This window comes from Enhydra lutris, unplaced genomic scaffold, assembly GCF_002288905.1.
Source record: "Enhydra lutris kenyoni isolate GAN:26980312 unplaced genomic scaffold, ASM228890v2 scaffoldscaffold29, whole genome shotgun sequence".
In the NCBI taxonomy this organism is placed as follows: Eukaryota; Metazoa; Chordata; class Mammalia; order Carnivora; family Mustelidae; genus Enhydra; species Enhydra lutris.
Window position 1 is genome coordinate 21123870 of NW_019154113.1, and position 19777 is coordinate 21143646.

General features: G+C 62.0%; 1 protein-coding gene across 3 annotated transcripts in view; it reads right to left on the reverse strand.

Moving 5' to 3' along the window:
- Positions 1-6068: 6068 nt before the first annotated feature.
- LOC111152634 (cell migration inducing hyaluronan binding protein) overlaps positions 6069-19777 on the reverse strand; it is a 127130-nt gene continuing 113421 nt past the window's right edge. For all 3 annotated transcript variants that reach the window (XM_022511171.1, XM_022511170.1, XM_022511169.1), the window contains 7 exons: positions 17243-17454; positions 16319-16504; positions 14282-14486; positions 14071-14157; positions 13326-13483; positions 10336-10436; positions 6069-8752 (listed from right to left, as the gene is read on the reverse strand). In XM_022511171.1, the coding sequence (XP_022366879.1) occupies positions 8625-8752; positions 10336-10436; positions 13326-13483; positions 14071-14157; positions 14282-14486; positions 16319-16504; positions 17243-17454 (1077 nt within the window). In that variant the 3' untranslated portion in view covers positions 6069-8624. The remainder of the gene's footprint in view (positions 8753-10335; positions 10437-13325; positions 13484-14070; positions 14158-14281; positions 14487-16318; positions 16505-17242; positions 17455-19777) is intronic.

Here is a 19777-nt window from a genome sequence, read left to right on the forward strand (position 1 = left end):
CTTACGGGGCCCCGTGCGGACGGTGGGAGAGGGCCCTGGCCCAAGTCCTGGCTTCCTGAGAGGGAGAGCGCCCGCTGGCAGACACCCCACAAGGAGGGACGGCGTGACCTTCGTTTCCTGAGCCAGCGCCTCCCACCCCCTGACGGTGCCTCCTGCCGGCCGGCCCCCTGGGAGTCAGAGGCGAGGAGTGGCTGTGGCTTCCCACCTGCTCCTGGAGTGCCGAGGAGGGCGGGCTGGGGCACACGGAGCACACCGTGTCCACGGATGCCCGCTTCTTCTCTGGGGGAGCCGCTGGAAGTTCAATTCCGCGGTCTTGGGGATTCTTCAGGACTTTGAATTTAATAATCCCACGGAGTCCTAGCAACCCGTCGTGATGACTTCACCGTCTGCCGGCACCGGCCAGAGCACCCCCCACCCCAGCTGTGCGTCTTTCCTCAGCCAGATGCAGTGTGTCCCTCTGGCCCGGGAAGGACACGACACCAGCAAGCAAGTCCGCATGTTAGCAGCGTCTTTCTCCTCCCGAAGAGGACGCGCTCCTGTCTGGGGGGGTCCAGTCCTTGCCCTCGTCCCTCCACCGTGGGAGGGGCTGCTGGGCCTGAGGGGCGGTCAGGTGGAGACCAGCAGACACGGCTGTTCTGCTCGGGGTCGCCTTCCAGACACTCTGCTGCCTCCGCCTCCCACCAGCGATGGCTCCCACGGGACCCTTGGGCCCTGCAGCTCGCCATGGGCCCCATCGGGACAGTCACAGCGTGGACTCCAGCCACGCTGCAAACCAGCGCTGTCCTCCTCCTGCCCCTACAGCCGGCTCCCCTGCCCACTGCCGGCAGGGGAGGGGGCGTGCGCTCTCCCTCTCCTCTTCCTGCTCAGGGTCCCAAGCCCCCCATCCCTGCTGGCTCCTCTAGGGTGGGGCACAGAGCCGGGGGGCTGGAGGAGGGGGGGCAGTCTGTGCGATTGCAGGGGTCCTCCAGTCCCCTGTTAGGGCATGTGTCCGAGCCTTGGCTCTGGCTTGGGCTGTGTTCTGGATTATTCCCAGATGCTGTCCTACCTACTTGGATCTGAGCAATAGTCTCCAGTTAAATACTGGTAAAGCCACCTTCTCCTTCAGCTCCTGCCTCTGGAGGCCCCACAGCCCCTTCCTGTAAGGGTTCCCCTCTGGGGCAGGGCCCTTCAGGCTCATGCTTGCGGGGGGTAAGCTCCATGGCTCCTGGGAAACCCCGTGCATCCTTGCCCAGCCCAGGAGGAAGGTGCGTCTCCCCAGAGGCTGTGCTCTGTTCTCCTGGGACCTGCGTGTTCCCTGTGTCCTTGAGTCACCCCCAGATGAGCAGAGGGACATCTTCAGCCTCCGCCATGCCGAGGGACAGGGGCACGGGATAGCTCTCCGGAGGACACTGGGTGGCAGCCGGGTGGCCTGTGAGCTGGAGTCCAGCTGAGAAGTAAAATGTCAATCTTGTCTTCCTGCAGATACCCCATCTCCCAGCAGGGGTTCTCTTGGCACCCGTCCGCTGGCTTGGGGACGCGCCCCGGAGAGAGGGCAGACATTCTATTCTTGGAATTTCTGTCAGGGACGGCCCCCCAGGCAGAGCCTCTCGCCTTCTTTCCCTAACCTGGAGGGGGTGATGGGGCCCAGAACATCCCTCTCCACACGTCCTTCCGGGACGACCCGGGCGGCACCTGCTCAGAACGTGGGTAACTGTCACCTGCTGCCCCCGCTCCAGACGGTCCTTGCAAGAGGTGAGTGTGTTCACAGCCCCGTCACAGTTAGCACGACCGCGATCAGGGGCTCCGTAGATTCTCGGGGCTGCTCAAGGTGGGGCCCGGAGAAAATTGTCTTTGCTCCACAGAGCACCCGGATGAGGGTTTGGATAAGAGAAGAAATGCTTAGCCCAACTTTTAAAAAAGGGTTTATTTATTTGTCAGGAGAGAGAGAGAGAGAGAGAGAGAGAGCGCACAGCAGAGAGAGCAGAAAGCAGAGGGAGAAGCAGGCTGCCCCCCAAGCAAGGAGCCCGATGCAGGGCTCGATCCCGGCACCCTGGGGTCATGACCTGAGCCAAAGGCAGACGCCCACCCGCCCAGCCCACTGAGCCACCCAGGCGTGCTGCCCAATTTTCTTTTTCTTTTTTATTTATTTTTTTTCTTAAAGATTTTATTTATTCATTTGACAGACAGAGATCACAAGTAGGCAGAGAGGCAGGCAGAGAGAGAGGAGGAAGCAGGCTCCCCGCTGAGCAGAGAGCCCGATGCGGGACTCGGTCCCAGGACCCTGAGATCATGACCCGAGCTGAAGGCAGAGGCTTTAACCCACTGAGCCACCCAAGGGCCCCCAATTTTCTTTTTAAACTGTAGTTAGAGGAGGGAAACAACAGTTCTTTGCGTAAGGGCAGGGGGCTTCTGATGTCCCAGAGCAGCAGCCGCATGCAGGAATTTGCTTAAGGCGTGTGCCTCGGGGGACGGGAGGCGGACGGGCTTTCCGGCCGTGATGACTGGTTTTCTACCTTCGGTGGTTGCTCCGCCGTGTCCCCAAGCCTTCGGCAAAGTAACTTCCTGTGCTCGTGTCTCTGGGGGATCGAGAAGGAAGGGGCCGTGTTTCCCGCCGAGGTCACTGTGTGTTGTCTGTCAGCTGAGACAAGGAAGGTCCAAAGTGGAGGCCAGCCATGCAGGGGGGCAGCGGGGGCTCCTGCGAGTGTGTGTGTGTGTGCGCGAGCGTGCGTGTGTGTACGCGCGTGTGCACGGGCAGGACTCAGCCGCGAGGGCGGGCACCGGGGTTCTCCCAGCCGCGGCAGCTTGTGCGGGTTCACTAAGCGAAGACGTCATCCAGGCACCGGGGACGCCCAGGCAGCCCGCGTTTGTGGCGCAAATGATCGAAGTTCGTCTCCTCGGTGGGACGAAAGGCCTCCGACTGCTGCTGAGGGCACGCGAGGTGCCTGTGGGCGCTCACAGCCTGGCCGGGTCTTACTGCGCTTCAGAGACGCTGCGTGTTTCTAGAGCTGAAGGTTCGCGGCGGCCCCGGGTCGAGCAGCTCTGCCGGCGCCGTCGTTCCAGCCCTTGCTGGCGCGTGTGTCCGCCGCCCACTTGGCCGCTTTCCGCTGCACCTCAGACTCGCTCGCCGTCCCTGCGACTGTCCCGGTGAGCTGCGGTCAGAGACGACGACTCCCCGGGGTCAGACGACAGCTTGTGTTTTTTAAGGATACAGTGTTTTATTTTGTTATTCTTTATTTTTATCTTTTTAACTTTATTTTTTAAAGATTTTATTTATTTATTTGACAGAGACACAGCGAGGGAGGGAACACAAGCAGAGGGAGTGGGAGAGGGGGAAGCAGACTCCCCCCCACCCGAGCAGGGACCCCCATGTGGGGCTCCATCCCAGGACCCTGGGATCAGGACCTGAGCCGAAGGCAGACACTTAACCCACTGAGCCACCCAGGAGCCCGTGATACAGTATTTTAAAACTCAGGTGCGTACGTTGGTTTTTCTCGACATGACCCTCTGGCGTATTAATAGGTGGTGTCACCATGACGTTTATGGGTCCCGGAAATCCAAAGTTCACTTGCTTTGCTTTACAGCGACCCTGTCCACGTGTGTGGTCTAGAGCTGAGCCTCAGGCCTCGGGGGTCCTCGCCCCTCACTTCCCGCTCCTTCCAGTGCCCCTGGGGGAGGGGAGCGCCACGTGGGTTCAGAGGGCATCTGGGTGTCGGCCTCGGGAAAGCGGGCAGAGACCGGTTGGCTGATGCCTTCATTCAGCATTGGAGGCTGCATTTGCTCTATCCCCACGGGAAGTCAGGGGGTCCCGCCCTGAGCGAGGCTGGTGGGAGGGCTGGGTGGCAGCCCGAGGCGGGGGTGCGTGGTGGTGGTGCAGGCCCTGGGCCCAGGGGGAGGAAGGAGGGAGGGGGGTCAGAGAAGGCTTTGCGTGGCCCTCAGCCTTGGAGAGAGCAGGCATCAGCCCGCGGAGAAGAAAGAGGGAAGCGTGTGCCCGGGATAAGGAACAGGTCACAGGTGCCTGGCAGAGACCCTGGGTGCCTCGGATGGTGGAGGGGTGAAAAGTGATGAGGACTCTGTGTGCCTCGGGCCAGGATGGGGACCGGTTGGTGACGTAGTGGTGGGTGACGAGGCTGAGACACAGACACACACTAGGTTGGGGACCACCCAGTCTGTCCGTGGATATGGGAATGAAATTACCCCATCCTGCTTCTCACTCAGAGCCATTGCATTTTAAGTCTGAACTCTGACCTCTTGAGGCCGCTGCAGGGTGTCTGAGTGGACACCCGTCTCTCCTACCCTCTGCGTATAGGGAGAGCCCCTGCCGCTCGCTGCGCTGTCTCCCCAGCCTTTGTCTCCAGGCCCTCGAGCTCGGTTCCCGGTTGGGACGGTTTTCCTGCCCGTCCTCCTTGCTTAGTTCCTGCTCCTTCTCTAGAACCTCCTGTGCCCCGGCCCCCAGCCCGCCGAGGCTGGCCCATCCCTGCACACGGGACTGCCCTGTAAGCGCGGGTGAAGGAGCAGAGGCCAAAGGGTCCCCGCCACCCCACTGCCCCGCCGGCTCATCTGCAGCTCCCTCTGCCTGGTCCCCCGCCCCTTCCTGGGGGCCGGTCCTGTCACCAAGCCAGTGCACGGGCTCCTTGGAGCAGGGACACTGCTGGTGGTTAAGTCACCAGGGACCACCCCCACCATCAAGTCCTGGGGTCCCTGAAATCCGCCCATCGGCTCCCCTCACACAGCTCCCCAACCCATGTTCCGCCACCTCTGCTAGCTTTCTGTCCGCCCAGGCTGGGTCCCCATCTCTCGTCGGTCCCCAGGTGAGGCCAGTTCGCCGCCCCGGGCCTGCCACTCGCTGGCGGTGGGGCCGCCTGCTCCCCCATCGGGCTCTTTCCTGCTCCCGTCAGTGCCGAACGAGTGTGCGAGTGTGAGCTCCGCCGCAGGTCACGGTCCCAGACAGCGCGGGGGTCGCGCATCCGCCCAGCCACGGCCGCGGGCGTCCCAGCCGGTCCGGCCGACGTGTCTGTGAGGACTTGGTACCAGCGGTGCAGGGCCGGCCCCAGAGAGGGCACCGAGCACACACGAGCACACACACGTTCGCAGTCACACACACATGCGCATATACGTGCACGGTCACACGAGCATACTCACGTGGACACACACACACTAACAGGCACACGGATGCGCACACACACGAGATCACACACGCTGATTCACATGCGCACATTCACACACTTTCGCAGGCCCACACATTCACACGCACACATTCACACGCTCACGCGTTCACACACCCACACATTCACACACACATGCACACGTGCGCACACTCATACACACGCGCACACACGTGAGGGGCGGAGATGGAGGAAGCCCAGTGTAGGAGCCCCAAGGGCTCTCCGGAAACCACCAAGAGAAGACCTTTGTGTGAGGATAGAAACAGCCCGGGTCTGCCCCGCCCAGGACGCAGCCACCAGCCCCAGGGCCCCCGAGCCCGTCTCACGTGGCAAGTGCCCCCTGAGGACTGAGTTTTTCCTCGTATTCAACTGGGATTAAGCGTGGACAGCCACGTTGGCTGTGGCTGCCTCTGGGGCGGTGCAGCTTGGGGCACCGCCGGGTCACCCGTTCCGGCTCTGCTTCCCACGCCTCCCCCCAGATCCGGCGAGGCCCTCCCGGTGCAGCCCACATGAGGCTGGCCCTGCCCCGTCTTGTTCGGCCGCTTGCTTGGGACCCGCTTCTCCACCTCCATGCTGTCCTCAGACACCGGGCTTGGCGTCCAGAAGGAAGAGACAGTCCTGCTTTGAGCCAAGACCCCGTTGGCTTCCCCCTGGGGGACGATGGCGTTACCCTGCCAGCAACCTGACCGCTTGGGAACGTGGAGGCCAGGGCAAGTCCTGGGCCTGGCCCGCGGTGAGTGAGTGACAGCTTCTTGTCCAGGACCTATCGGCGCCCCCTCGGGACAGGGCGAGGTAGGACGCTGGCGTACAATTCTCCTTGGAAGTGAGAGAGGCACTCACCGATCCCATCCATCTCATTCCCTTAGAGATCTGGCTTAAAGTGAGGGCCGCGCTCACGGAAAACAAAGCAAGCAGGCAGGAGAAGGATATCCTTTGTGTGTTTACTATGGTACAGCAAGATTCTCCAAACCAGAGCCAAGGTCCTCTGCTGCCCACAGAAAGCTCTGGGTTCACCCCCCACCCCACACAACATTTAAGACAACTCTTCATTTCTCTGATCATGACTTCTCCAAGTGCATATAGAATAAATAAATAGAAAATACATCTTTGTTCATGGTAGCGCCGTTTACACACAAAACACACGGTACATCGAATTCCCGAAAAAGGACCCGCTATTTCGGCAACAGGAAGGAGACAAGCATCTCAGAGGAGTGTCTTTTACCCTAAAGGCCCAGCTCCCGTGAACGCTGACAGAGAGGACCATAGGAGCAGGGTTCCAAGCCACGAGACAGTCTGCACCACCAAGAACGCGCCCGGAGAGAAAGCACACAGATCCAGCGCCATTAGACGTATGTACAACTCTGAGGGATCTCAAATGGGTCGTTTCGGAAAGTAACTGAACTAGAGGCAGCCTGTGTCCTGGCCACCCAAAGTGATCCCATCCCAACTGCTTCACAGTGCTGAGGCCCTTTGCACTGCCAGGGTCTGAAACCCTGCAGAACTGTAGCCACGAACATGAGGTCATCTCGGCTCCCTTCCCAGGGCCCCGCAGCCGCCCCGTCCCACCGCCACCTCAGAGCCGCTGGGCGAACTGGGAGGTGTTGGCTCAGCCTGGGGAGGGGGCTTCCTGCCCGAGTGTCACGGGTGCGCCCGGGCACAGGGAGCCAAGAAGGCCCTCTCTGAAGAAAGGCTTTGTGGTTGGTTGCAGGAAAGGGGAAACCGCAGCTCCTCGTGGCCCCCTGGGTGACTCGGGGACCTGAGAGGAGAAGGGAAGCTTTCCTCCTTCCCGGAACTCTCTGCGAGTGCTGAGCAGTCGCTGGAGGCCCGCAGTGGGCCCCGCAGCTCTGCAGACGCCCCCAGAGCTCACGGGAAGCCTTGCAGTGTGCCCCGATGCTGTCCCCTGGGCCATGCCTGCAGGCCTGCAGACCAGGGGACACCTGGGGAAGGGTTGTGGCTGCCGGGTGCCCTCTCAAGGGGTGGCAGGTACTTGGAACCCCGTGGAGCCTGCAGGGCCACCCCCAGCCCACGGGAGGGTGCCCGCTGTGCACAGAAGGCCAGGAGGAAACCGCCATGGGCCAGTTCTCTCCATTCTGATCCGTCTTCCCTTCCAGGGGGCTTGGTCCCATCTGGGGAGCTCCCTCGGGGGTGCGGGACACCCTGGGGCCCGTTGTTGAGGCAATGTGGTGTGGCAGCAGGTCGGGGCATGGGGCGCCCGGCCCCCTGGCCTGGCTTGTGGTTCTTCCCCATTCAGGTCTCACATGCCCTGTCCGCAAAATGAGGGTTTGGGCCTAGGTCACCAGTAAAGTCCTTTCCAAGCCCGAAACCCTGGGTTCCTTGAGGGGTGAGCCTGTTCAGAAACCCATGAGGCCCCAAATAGGAGCTCATGTCTCTCCGCCTAGCTCCCCCGATCCGGGTCCTGAGGGCGGCTGACTGGGGACTGAAGTGCTCCCCACAGTGGGCCCGGCCCGCCCACACGGCACACTTGGCCGTGAGAGTGGCCAGCAAGTGGCAGGCAGAGGGTGACCCGCAGTCCCCGGCTTCATCTCCGAACCCCTCTGCCCACCAGATGCCCGGCCCTTCCTTCCTGCGGGCCTGTTTCTCCTCCTGCGGGAAGCTTCCTGACCCCTCAAGTGTGTGGGATCCTTCCCTCCAGGGCACCCGCGTGGGTCCCCATCCTCCCTACTTCACAGTCTCCGCCTGGCATCGGGGGGCACGCAGACCTGACCGCCTGTCCCCCCAGCCTGCAAGCCCTGACTCCAGGCCTGGCTTCTCACCGCCCCCACCCCGCGTCCCAGGGCACCCCGCGTCCCAGGCGCCGGCCAGGAAGAATCCCATCTATGGCTAGGGTCTGTGTGTGGTGCGGAAAGCCACAGACTTCTGGAATCTCACGACAGAAAGGGCCTCTAGAAGTCACCTAGTCCTCCCCCCATCCCGGGACCTGAAGTCTCCAGAAGGGCTGAACCCCTCCAGAGGCAGGGCTGGCCCATTCCCTGAGGGCAGCCGGTCCTGCCTTGGCGAGCGCTGTCTACACCCCAGCTCCCAAGGCCTGAAGGTTGCCGCTCGCTTACAGGAACAGAGATTTCCCGAAGACCCAACTCTCTTCCCGGCTCCACCGCCCACCATGCACGCTGGGGAGCACGGAGATCTGTGAGTGGCTGATCGGGGCTCCAGGTGCCAGCACCGCTCGGGGCTCCTCATACACCCCCCGCCTCCCCACCCCCCTGCAGAGGCAGGAGAGAAGTACCCAGGAGGCTGCAGGGAGACCCTTGAGTGGAGGCTGGGGAGGGGGTGGGCAGCACCAGGCATCTCTGACGGCCTCCCCTTGGCCCATCAGGGCTGACCCCACTGGGGCCAGGGCCAGGGGAGCCGCCCGCCTCCCCTTGGCCCATCAAGGCTGACCCCACTGGGGCCAGGGCCGGGGGAGTCGCCCGCCGCGGGGGTCCGCCATCACTGCGCACCGGGGGCAGCACCATGAGCAGCCCCTCACAGCTTCTTCTTCCTCACCACGGGGATCGGCACCACTTGGAAGATCTTGGCCTTGTGGTCGTCCGTGTCCAGGGTCACCCAGGTGGGCCGGAAGTCCCCTTTGAAGCCAACAAATGCCATCTTTTCTGGAAAGTGGGGATGGGTCCCATGAACAGAAGCCCCGAGGGAGTGGCCATGCTCCCCCACCTCACAGGGCTCCCCGTCACCGTCTCCCTGCCCTTACCAGGTAGCCCCCGGGAGAGCTCGGTGCCCGGATGCAGATGCTACCTGGGGGGGCACGCAGGGTGTCACCTGAGCCTTGGGGCCAGCCACGTGGGGTGGTGGCTCTGCTTTACCCAGGATACCTTCCAGGAGCACCCGCCACCTTCGAGCTGAGCTCCCCACCCTCCCCTGTCTGAAGCCCAGCGACCCCATCTCTCCTGGTAGAGGTGGGCACCACTACAAGGTCTCTCCCCCGCCCCCACCCTGCTCCCACAGGCTGTGGGCTTAGAAGAACTTTGTCCAGGGCACGGAGTGGACAGAGCAGCCCAACCAGATGGCGAGGCCTCGGCCCCACACAGTGGTCTCCCTCTTGCATTCAGAGCTTAACCATTGGAGGGCCGTGCGCCTCCATGTCCATACCAAGGAACGGCCCAGGCCGGTGGGCCGCACACATTTCCCACTGCTGGGAAAGCACCGCTCGACGGAGGTCACCCCAGGAATGGCTGCTTTTGGCAACCAGATTGTAATTAAAAAGAGAGAGGCCCCAAAATGATCCAAAACTGAGCTAGAAAAGAGACCTCTCTCCCTGGGGTTCTCCTTCAGCACTTTGAAGGGCCTTTGTTCATGGGTCCTGACTTTTCTCTGGGAGCTGCCTGGAGTTCCCGTCTACTAGGACAGGCGGCCAGCGCTAGAGGGTTCTCGTGGTCAGGGTGGCACGGCCGCCAGCAGCCCTGACTGGCTTTGGACTAGGAACATTCAGATCCAAATTCGAATCTTGGGCAAGTTACTCAGGTGTCTAATTCTATCTAAAATGGAAATCAGGGAACCGATTGCCCGGTTCTTCATGAATTACAGGGTGCCCAGCACACGGCAGGGCTGCACACTACACATGGACCACCATGGACGGGAGTGTCCCCAGACTCACCCTGCCTCCCTCCCAGCCTCCCCAGGGACACCCCCCCCCCCAACATAGCCTGCAGTGACAGCGGCAAGGGTCAGGCCCGCATTTCTGGGCCGGCTGGCATCTTCCCTGCGGGGTCTGTGCTGGACTTTGTCACAAAAGGGCTGGGTGACCATGGACGAGCCACCTAGAATCTCTGGGCTTTCCTTTTCTCCCAGGTAGGGAGGGACAAATGAGCACGGAGGAAATGCGGGATGTCTGCCGGAGCGGAGCGCGGGGAGGTGGGCCCTTCCAGGCTGAGCCGCAGAGCCTGGGAGGACGATCAGAGCGAGCCACTTTTCTGCGGGTATTTTGTTAAAAGGCGGGCGGAGCACTTGCTGAGCAGACGGGCAAACACCTCCAGCAGGTTTCTGCCAGTGCCTGGCCGCACAGTAAGAGGAAGCTGCCCTGTGGGCGTGGGGACAGGGGACATCTCGCCCGTGCATCCCAGAAGGCCACCACTTGTGCTGAGGACTCAGAGGCTTGGTGGGAAGCAAGGGGTAGCAGCAGCCACACCCCAGGGATCTGGACCCACGGTCGATGCGCACCCCACTCTAGACCACTTACCTTTCAATTTGAGGCTCTTGTCCGCGCCGAGGCTTTCCAGCACTCTGGTCCAGGGGCCCCTGGGGGTGTATCTTCCCTTGGACACCATGAGCACGATGGAACTGCCGAGAGAGGGGGCGTCAGAGGTCAGGCTGGAGGGAGGGCCCCTCCTGGGCAGTGGCGGGGACGGTGGGGGAAGAGGTGGTCAGCAGTGCCCAGAGGTCCGACTAGGGGTTTGGGAAAGGGCAGCCTGTCCCGTGTGTCACGCTGACGGCTCTTTCCGTGCACTGACCGACATCCTGAGCATCCCTCCCACATCTGGCTGTGGTCAGTGCCCGTGGCCTCTCCGAGCCCGCTCTCCGCCGGCCTGCTGCCCGTGCATGTCTGTCCCCAGACAGGACAAAGTAGGAGCGCAGAGCACGCCTCCGCCAGGGCCCGGCACGTGGAGCAGGGAGGTCAGTTTGCATTTATTGGTTAAGACTGAGAGAAATGTGGCGGGAGAGAAAGCCACAGGCCGGGGTTACCTTGTGCTCAGGGAAGGGGTAACGTCACATTCCCGTCCCTTCCCTCTGCTCAGACAACACAGCGCTACGGCTCAGTTTGCAAACGGGGAGATTGGGGAGAGTTTAGTAAGTGTCTGAGAGGACCTGTCCAAGGGGAGCCGTGCTCAGGGGTGGGGGGCAGAGGCCTGGAGCTGGGGGTGCGCCCAGCCTGGTGGTCCCAACTTGCAAAAGTGCAGATCCGGGGCAAGGCTCGCCTGCCTGGGTTGTGTTCAGGCCAAAGTGCTGGGAACACAGGCTCGTAGTGGCAGACTCAGCCTGCTGGGCCAGACAGGAGGAAGTGAGCACCTCCTCCAGGAACAGAAGCCCAACGGGGCTTCCGGTTCACATCTCAAAGGAATCCTATAACCACAGACCACAGTCCAGACATGGAGAGATTGTACAGGATTGTGGAACCCACTGTCACCCCCGTTCGTGTCCCACTGGGAGCAGAAGGGTCACTCCTCAGATGCAGAGGGCTTGTTGGCCTCACGACAGACGGGACGGGAGCTGCGGCTGCGTGTGGCTCTGAGGAGTTTGGGGAGGAGGCCCGCGGGGCTGGGGGGTTAAGCCCGTTAGGGAGGGGAGCATTGCAAACACTCCCTCTGCACTGGATTCGGGCTGTGTTCCCAGGAGGCTGCTACACCACTGGCCCAGCTCAGAGCCAAGGCTGGAGTCCCTTCCTGCTGGGGTGACCCCAAACCGAGGTCATGCCGTCCAGACAGGGCCCTAGGTTAGCTCACAGGAACTGGACAGGGAGACAGGGTTCCTCGTGGGCATGCAGAAGCCTGCAGCCTGTCGGTGTCCCTGTCTGCCTGGTGTGGGGCTGTCCTGGCCTGTGAGCCCCGCACCTGTGAGCAGGGAGGCTCCCTGGGGCGGCAGGGCAGAGCCTGCTCCTATAAGCCGTCCTTAATGTTCCATCCGGGGGACAGTGGCTGCCTCCTCCTAGCCCTGGGACCCCGGCGCCAGTGGCCGGCTGGGGACAGGCTGGAAGGGGCCAGGCAGGCCCGGGGCGAGAGTGGGGAAGGACGTGCCCTGCCATATTCCTTGCTCCTTCGCAGGAGGTCAGACAGGGGCCTGCTGCTACCCAGTTACTGTCACGGCCCCCGGCAAGGCCCTGGGGCTGGCTCACGGCAGGTTCTCAATGAGGACTCCTCCCCGAGGCTCATGGGGCTGCTGCCCGGGCCCAGAGGAGCCCTGGGCAGGGGGCTGTCCCATGCCTTTGCCCCTCCCCTAAACGGGGTGGCTCTGTTCCAGACCTCTGCACCCTGTTTTGTTACAAGAAGAAATCCTCTGGCCAAAAAAGGCATGAAAACTACAGACCGCAAGATGAAAAATGAGTTTTCCCCAAATCAGTAAATCCAATCTTTCTGCGTGAACGTGTAATGCTTAAGAAGCTTCTAGTAGGGGATATCACGGAGGCTAAGCGTGAGTAAGCAGAGCTCCCACTCTCTGGACACGCCCCTCGCACACCCGGTGTCCGTGCATCACGGTCTCACCAGTCAGTATTTCCCGAGCACCTGCGTGCGGCACTCTGCTCAGACGTCCTGCCCGGCCGGCTCCCGGCTCGAGAGTGGATTCTCCACCCAGTGGACCAGAAACGCACAGGTTCGACGTGCCCCCACATGGAGAACTGCACGCCCTGGACCGGCAGTCTCCCTGCCCCCCCGCCCCACCAAGGCTATGGCTTCGGGAGACACAGAGCTTTCTGGCGGCAGCGGGAGAGACCTCGCCAAAGACGCGCATGTGTTAGATCGGGACGTGCCGGGAGGTCCCGGGGACTCCTAGCAGAGGGCGCAGGAGGTACAGGTAAGAATTCAAGCCAGCGGTCCGCAGGGAGGATGGGTCTGATGGGGCTGCCGCACGGGCCGGCCCGCCAGGAGGCTGAGTCCAGGGTGCCGGTGGCAGAGGGGCCGGCGGGCAGCCACCAGAAGGACTGGCAGGAGAGTGTGCGGGCAGACGGGCTGATGGGGACACGGGGACAGAGGGAAATGAGGGGAGTTGAGCAGGATGCCCAGACTCCGGTCGGGCTGTCTGGCAGGACGGTGCTGATGAACCAAAACGAGCGAGCCGGGGGCGGGGCTGGCCGGGGCGGTTGCAGGACAGCAGCCGGCGAGAGGCGGGCCTGGAGGAGACACCCGGATGGCGTTGCCCGAGGAGCCGTTGGACAGGAATGTCCGGGGCCGAGGAGGTCTGGGCTGGAGATACTCAAAAGCCACCAGCATTTGGATCGAATTGGAAGTGTGGGAGGGATGAGATCACGCTGGGGAAGAGCGGCGTGGCCGGGGAAGAGGGCCGGGTCGGGCCTCCAACTCAGAAGCGGGCAGCCCGGCGGCTGACCTCCATGCAGTGTGGCCTTGGCTCCAACACGAGTCGCCAGGCGGCACTTCCCCGGGGAGACCCCCGCCCGGCTCCCGCAGGCTGGAGTGGCCAGGAGGGGCCCAGCCGGGGGTCTGCCGCGTCCACACTCACTTGTCGGGAAGGGCCGTGATGTGCTCCAGCAGCTGCCATGGGACGCCCTGCAGAATGACGTTCCGGAAGCTGGCGTGGCTCAGCACGTGGCCCCGGTGGCCGTCCACCGCCAGCACCTGGAGGCCGTCCTCCATGCTGGGGCGCTTCACGCCGTCCACCTGCAGGCGCAGAGCAACGCGGCTGTGATGTGGGGTCCCAAGGCTCTCCTGCCCCGTGGCTCCCGTGCGTACCCAGGGGCGGCCTGTCTGCGAAGCTCTTCCACACAGAGAGCCCTCCTCCGTGGGTTCTCTAGAGGGGCCTGAGTGACGGCCACGTCACTTGGACACGGTGGAAGTCACCTTACATGGACATCGGGTCTTTGCAGGGGTCCTTAGAGTAAGAATCTGGAGGTGAGGTGGTCGTGGATTTGGGATGGGCCCTAAACCAGCGATAAGGGTCCTTGTGGGAGGAAGCTGGGGGTGTGGGGCTCCCCCGCTCAGGGAGGAGGTGGTGGGGACAGAGGCACCGTGGAGGGGCATGTCTTCGAGCCGGGACGGCAGGGATGGCCAGCAGCCACCAGAGGCCAGCAGAGGCCTCGGCCACTGCTCCCTCAGAGGCCGGAGAAGGACCTGGCCCTGCCATCCCCCGACGTTGGACTTCTGTCCTCCAGGGTGTTCCGGAGGAGGAAGGCTTGTGACAACAGCCCTAGGAGACCGACCGCACCCCGTGGGCAGACCCCCCCCGCACAGGGGCCAGGGCCACTCACTTCCATGTAGGCGACGTCGCTCATGAGATGGAAGAAGCGCTGCATGGAACTTTCCATCTTCACCTCCAGGAAGCGGTCCTTCGTCTTCTGCAACAGACCAGCCAGCGTGGGTGTCGGTCTGGGAGCCGCGCCACGTCTCCCGCACCCCCAGTCCCCACATCAGCCCTCGTGGGCTCTGGGCCCGGTTACAAAGGCCGCCCCGGCCGCTCACCAGCTGGGCGCCAAGGAGCTTCCGGGGCATGGGCACGTCCACGACCGGCCGCTCGGCGAACCGGGGGTAGGCGCCAGCCGTGCAGTCACTGACGCCCGCGTCCTTGGGCAGCAGAGCCTTGATCTTGATTCTCTCGCAGCCTCTCACCGAGCAGAAGGCGAACCTCTCCCTCTCGCTGTGTGCTTCCAGCTTCAGGAACAGCAGCCTGCAGGGGGATGCAGCCGGTCGGCTCTGGGGCTTCCCAAGCCCCCGCGGGACCCACCCGCCGCTGTTAGATGTGCCTGCCGCCCCCATTAGACGCGAGCGCCCTCCAGCATGGCCAGCAGGCCACGTCTGTCTTGGGTTGTGTGCGGTGAGAGAGAGAAACCCCCGGGAGAGAGCTAGTAACAGGGGACGCGGACCCTTCTCGGAGCCCCTCTCCACGCAGTCCCGCAGTGTCTCACTAACCCTCAGACAACCCTGAGCAGTAGAGACTGGGACCGTCCTGATCTCTCAGCCGGGAACCAAGGCTCAGAGAAGCCAAGTGAGTAGCCCAGCATCGCACAGCAGGACGGCAACAGAGCTGGGCGGTCCGTCCCTTCACGGCCCTGGGTCAGGAAGGTGCTCCCAGGCTTCCTGGCAGGGCTGTCCTCCGGACTGGAATGGATTCTCGCTTCCCGGAAAGGACCAGACGCGGCCCGGGGGGTGCAGGGGCTCCGAGGGTGAGCACGACAAGCACCAACTTGGGGCTTATCACTGACGGCTCAGTTCTGGGGAGAGCTTTCAGGTGACTCCCACCCTGGCAACGTTAGCCTCGCTGACACGGGCTGTCCCCGGGCGCTGACCTCGGCCGCGCCCACACTGCCCAGCCAGCCCGATGCCGCAGCCCCACCCCGCATGGCCGGTAGTGCCAAGGACACAGTCTGCACGCGCAGAGAGCCAGAATTGGGGAAGCCCAATGGTTCGGTCTTCTACCCAGGAAAAAAGCATCCCGGAACCCAGCTCACATCCCTGAGCTTGTAACGGAACTGAATAAGGCACGGCATTGTCGTTGGCGGGCCCTGACTGTGGGGACCAAGGATCGGGGGCGCCCAGGTGGCTCAGTCATTAAGCATCTGCCTTTAGCTCAGGTCGTGAGCTCATGGGAAGCCAGCTTCTCCCTCCCCCACACCCCCTGCTTGTGTTCCCTCTCTTGCTGTCAAATAAATAAATAAAATCTTAAAAAAAAATGAGAAAACGGGGGCACATGGGTGGCGTAGCTGGTTAAGCATCTGACTCTTGGTTTTGGCTCAGGGTCATGATCTCAGGTCATGAGATCGAGCCACACACTGGGCTCTGCACCAAGTGGAGAGTCTGCTTGGGATTCTCGCTCTCCCTCTACCCCTCCCCTCTGTGCGCTCTCTCTCTCTCAAACTAATCTTTTAAAAAAAAAAAGAATGGGAAAATCGCCGTGAAGCAATCCTTTCCCGGACTCCCGGGGGGCTGGCTGGCGACAGCCTCAGGCTTCAGAGGTGTGAGCATTCCTGAGACGTCAGATGTCCTCTCTTTTTAGGGGAGGGGACCAAATATCTCCCTGATCGCCGTGGAGAGACGGTCGATCCCTGGCGTCTGTACGGAGTGGAACCTGGGTCCATTCACCACAGGGCGGGGGGCTTTGGGAACGGATAGGCCCGTGCCCAGCCGTGCCCAGTGACCCCCGGGCAGGCCACCGCTGATCCCTCTCCATCCCTCCTCATCCACCTCCCTCTGGACGAGGGGTCATGTCATCTGCTCCCGCCAGCCTGTGAGGACTGGAGGTAACGCACCGCATCTCTGTCCTAAGATTCATTGCTGTCACTTTGCTCCCGGAACAGGCACATTTGCTACAACCCCCGCGTGTGTTTCACAGAATGTTGGCTTTACCCCCAAGCTTGGCCGCTTGGAAGATGCCATGGGCCACTGAACCGAAGTCCCCAGCAAAGCATTTTACGCCCCGGCTGGGAACTCGGTGGTGGCTCTGGGGCCTCCCAGAAGGGTCGGTGAGGGGGGGCCACATGGGGCCACGTGGGGACTCCTCACCCTGAGTCCTCATCCCAGTAGTAATGGCTCCTGCCCGGGAAACTCTGCTGCACCTTGTCCATCTGGAAGGTGCGCGTGAAGGTGCCCGTCTTGGACGTCTGCTTCAGCAAGCGATTGTGCACGTCTGAGAGGATGGAAAAGGTGGTGCCTCGGGGGTAGCAGAACCCCACACGGATCCAGTCGCCCCTAAAGACAGAAGGAAGGTCAGGTTCTGACCAGGGACGTCCGGGGCCCCAGAGTGTCTGGGGCAGGGCCTGGAGAGAGATGGAGCCAGCCTCCCCCAGACGGCACCTCCGTTTCTGCAACGGGGGTCATTGCCACATTGGGGTCTGTGCAGAGTGCGCGGGACGGGAGGGCTCACTGGGTGCCTCCCAGGCCTGCACTGGGGTGCTGCACCGAGAGCAGAAAGACGCTTCTCATCCGGTTGTTGCCGAGGAGTCCAGGATCGGGAGGACGGGGCTCAGCCCCTGGCCCAGCCCGATCTCGGGGCCCACTCCTGTCTCGGGGTGTTGTTTTCCACATCTGACGTCTGTCTCCCAGGGACACAGGGACCATGTTCCCAGAAAGCGCGCGAGCCTACGTCTGTGAGGCCAGATCCTGAGCAACATGCTGTTCCGTCCCCTCTCCTGGAGGCCCTGGGAGGTGACACCAGCCCCAGCTCCTCGATGGGGCAGAGCAACAGACAGCCCCCATTGAAGCCCACGCTGCGCCTGAGGCCAGCCATGCCCACAGCGGGGGGCTCAGCCCGGGTCTCTGACCCCTCACTACTGGCTGCTTTCAGCCCCTGTAGAAGCGTCCTTCTGCAGGCTGACTCCGGCTGGCCTGGGGTCCCGGGCGTTCGTGGGGAGATGAGCTCACTGCAGCCCTGAGCTCCAGGGGAGCGGCCGCCCCCGGTCACGCAGCTTCCAGCCAGCGTCCACTCACTTGTTGAAGTTGATGAGCCAGATGATGAGCTCGGCGGGGGCCGCCTGGTCCCAGTGCACGGTGTAGCCCTTCCGCAGCGCCACGACCGGCTGGTACTGCTGGTAGTGGGCGCTCCGGGTCAGGGCGCCCTCCAGGTAGAGGGGCCGGCCCGGGAACTCGTTCTTGACGATCTTCATCCGAAGGTTGCTGGTCTTGTAGGCCTGGATGTACATCTTCTCGAACCCAAAAAGGAAACACATCAGGACATTTACGAGGATGGTTCCAAGAACGTCTGGCTAACATCTGACTACAGGCCCCACTTTCAAAGGACCCTTTTAAGGATGCATGAACTGACGGCCAAATAAGGGGGTGTATCTTCCTGCTGGGGGTGCGCAATCTGGCTAAGGCTCCTTATTCTGGAAATCCTAGTGGACACAGGAGAGGGCTGGCTTCAGAGTCGCACGCCAAACCTAAAGCAACCGGAGAGGGGTGGGGTTGGGGGGGGGGGCGGAGACGTTGTAGAGTCCCGCTGCGAACGCCGCTCCCTTCCCCAGCAACCTTCCCACCTGCGTGGAGAGACAGCCAGGGGTGTTGCTGCTTCTCCCTCACTTTCTGGGGTCCAGCCTGTGCGGCCATCCCCATGTCACTACGCCCTGCACCCATCAGTGTCCTCTCACTCCAGAGAACGCACAGAAGGTCCCGGGGACCCGAGAGGCCACTTGCCATGGGCCAGCCTCAGCGTCAGACACGGTGTCCTGCATTCTCAAGGTGACATCCCTGTGGCCGTGGCCAGCACAGCCACGAGCCACTGTGAACGTGGAGGGGAGGGGTTATCTTCCCTCCGGTTATGCTGTCCCCGAAACAGAGGGGGAAGCCTCAGCACCGTCTGCAGCTCGGCACTCAGGAGAACCACAAGTTCAAGGGAAGACAAAGCTGCAGAGGGAAGGGAGGGGCTCAAGAACACGGACGGGGAAGGTGCCGATGACTGCGAGGCAAGCGCTAACAATCTGGGCGTTTCTGCAAAAAGACAAGCCACGCGGGGGAACGAGAGGGTGGGAGGCTCCACATGGGGCGGCGAGCAGTGCCCACAGTGTGGGCACCAGGGTCCAGGCTTCCGTCACCTTCTAACTCCTCAGTTAGATTTCTAACGACCCCACCCAGCCGTAAACTCTGACCGTGCCTCCTGGTGCGCCTTCCCTAAATGGTCAGAGGGCCACGGCCACCCCCCCAGCCGTGCATTCTTCACCCTGAGCAGCAGCAGGAGCCTCTCCAGATCCTTCCACAGGCCCACCTCCCCCCGGGCTCTCTCTCCAGCAGCCTGGGAGGCGGGTGCCGTTCCCCGGCTCGGGCTCTTGTCCACACCCGGCTTTCCCGGCCCACAGTCCTTCCCCACGCCTCTAACCAGTCCGCAGCCCCACACTCCCGGCCCCTCTTCCCGCCCTTAGGCTCTCTGCAGGGCCCCCTCCTCGGGCCACTGTCCAGCCTCACCTTCTATCCCTCAAACGCCCCGACTTCCTGCCTGAGCCCGGCCCTGTCTTCCTGCCGGCCTCCAGCACCCCCACCTCAGTGTGCCCACCTGGCCACGGGGCCCCTTCCCCTCTCTGGCACCAGCTCCCTGTCCCATCTGTCCTGGACCCCAGACCTCCAGCCAGCTCCTTTCTTACCAGCCCCATTCCTGATGCCCACAGTGCCTGCCTGCACGGTGGCCCCGAGGACAACCTCCTTCCTTCACACTTGTGTCCTGTCTGCCCGGGGGCCATCGGGCTCGCTGGGCTCCCCCTACTTTCACACCTTCATTCTCTTGGGCCTGTCCCCTCATTTAGTCACCATTCAGCCACATAGTAGCTAACGGCAGCGTCGTAATAGCCAACGAAGATTTTTGGTTCTACCGTGTTCTCCGTGCCATTCCATACAGCAGCCAGTGGCCACTGGGCACTGGAAACGTGACCAGCGTGGCCGAGGACCTGGATTATAAATTTTATTTTAATTAACGTAAATTTCAAACCAAAGTCTGTGTAGAGTAGTTTCCCACTATTGGTAGGACTGGCTTTCACTTTGTTGAAAACTTATATCCAAACGGGAGTGGGTTCTAAGTACAAAATGGTCCTGGATTTTAAAGATTTAGAACAGGAAGACAAATATAGAGATGCTAAGTGCCTTACTAATGATTTTTACATATTGTTTACCCGTTGAGATGAAAGAATTCTGAGTATGCTGTTAAAATCCACCATTAAATATTAAAATTGGGGGACACCTGGGTGGCTCAGTCGGCTCAGCCTCTGCCTTCAGCTCAGGTCATGATCCCAGCAGCCTGGGATCAAGTCCTGCATCGGGCTCTCTGCTCAGCGGGGAGCCTGCTTCTCTCTCTGCCTGTCTCTCTGCCTACTTGTGATCTCTATCTGTCAAATAAATAAATAAAATCTTTAAAAAAAATTTAAATTGGGGGGTTGGGTGTCTCAGTCATTAAGCATCTGCCTTTGGCTCAGGTCATGATCCCAGAGTCCTGGGTTCGAGCCCCATGTCAGGCTCCCTGCTCAGCGGGGAGCCTGCTTCTCC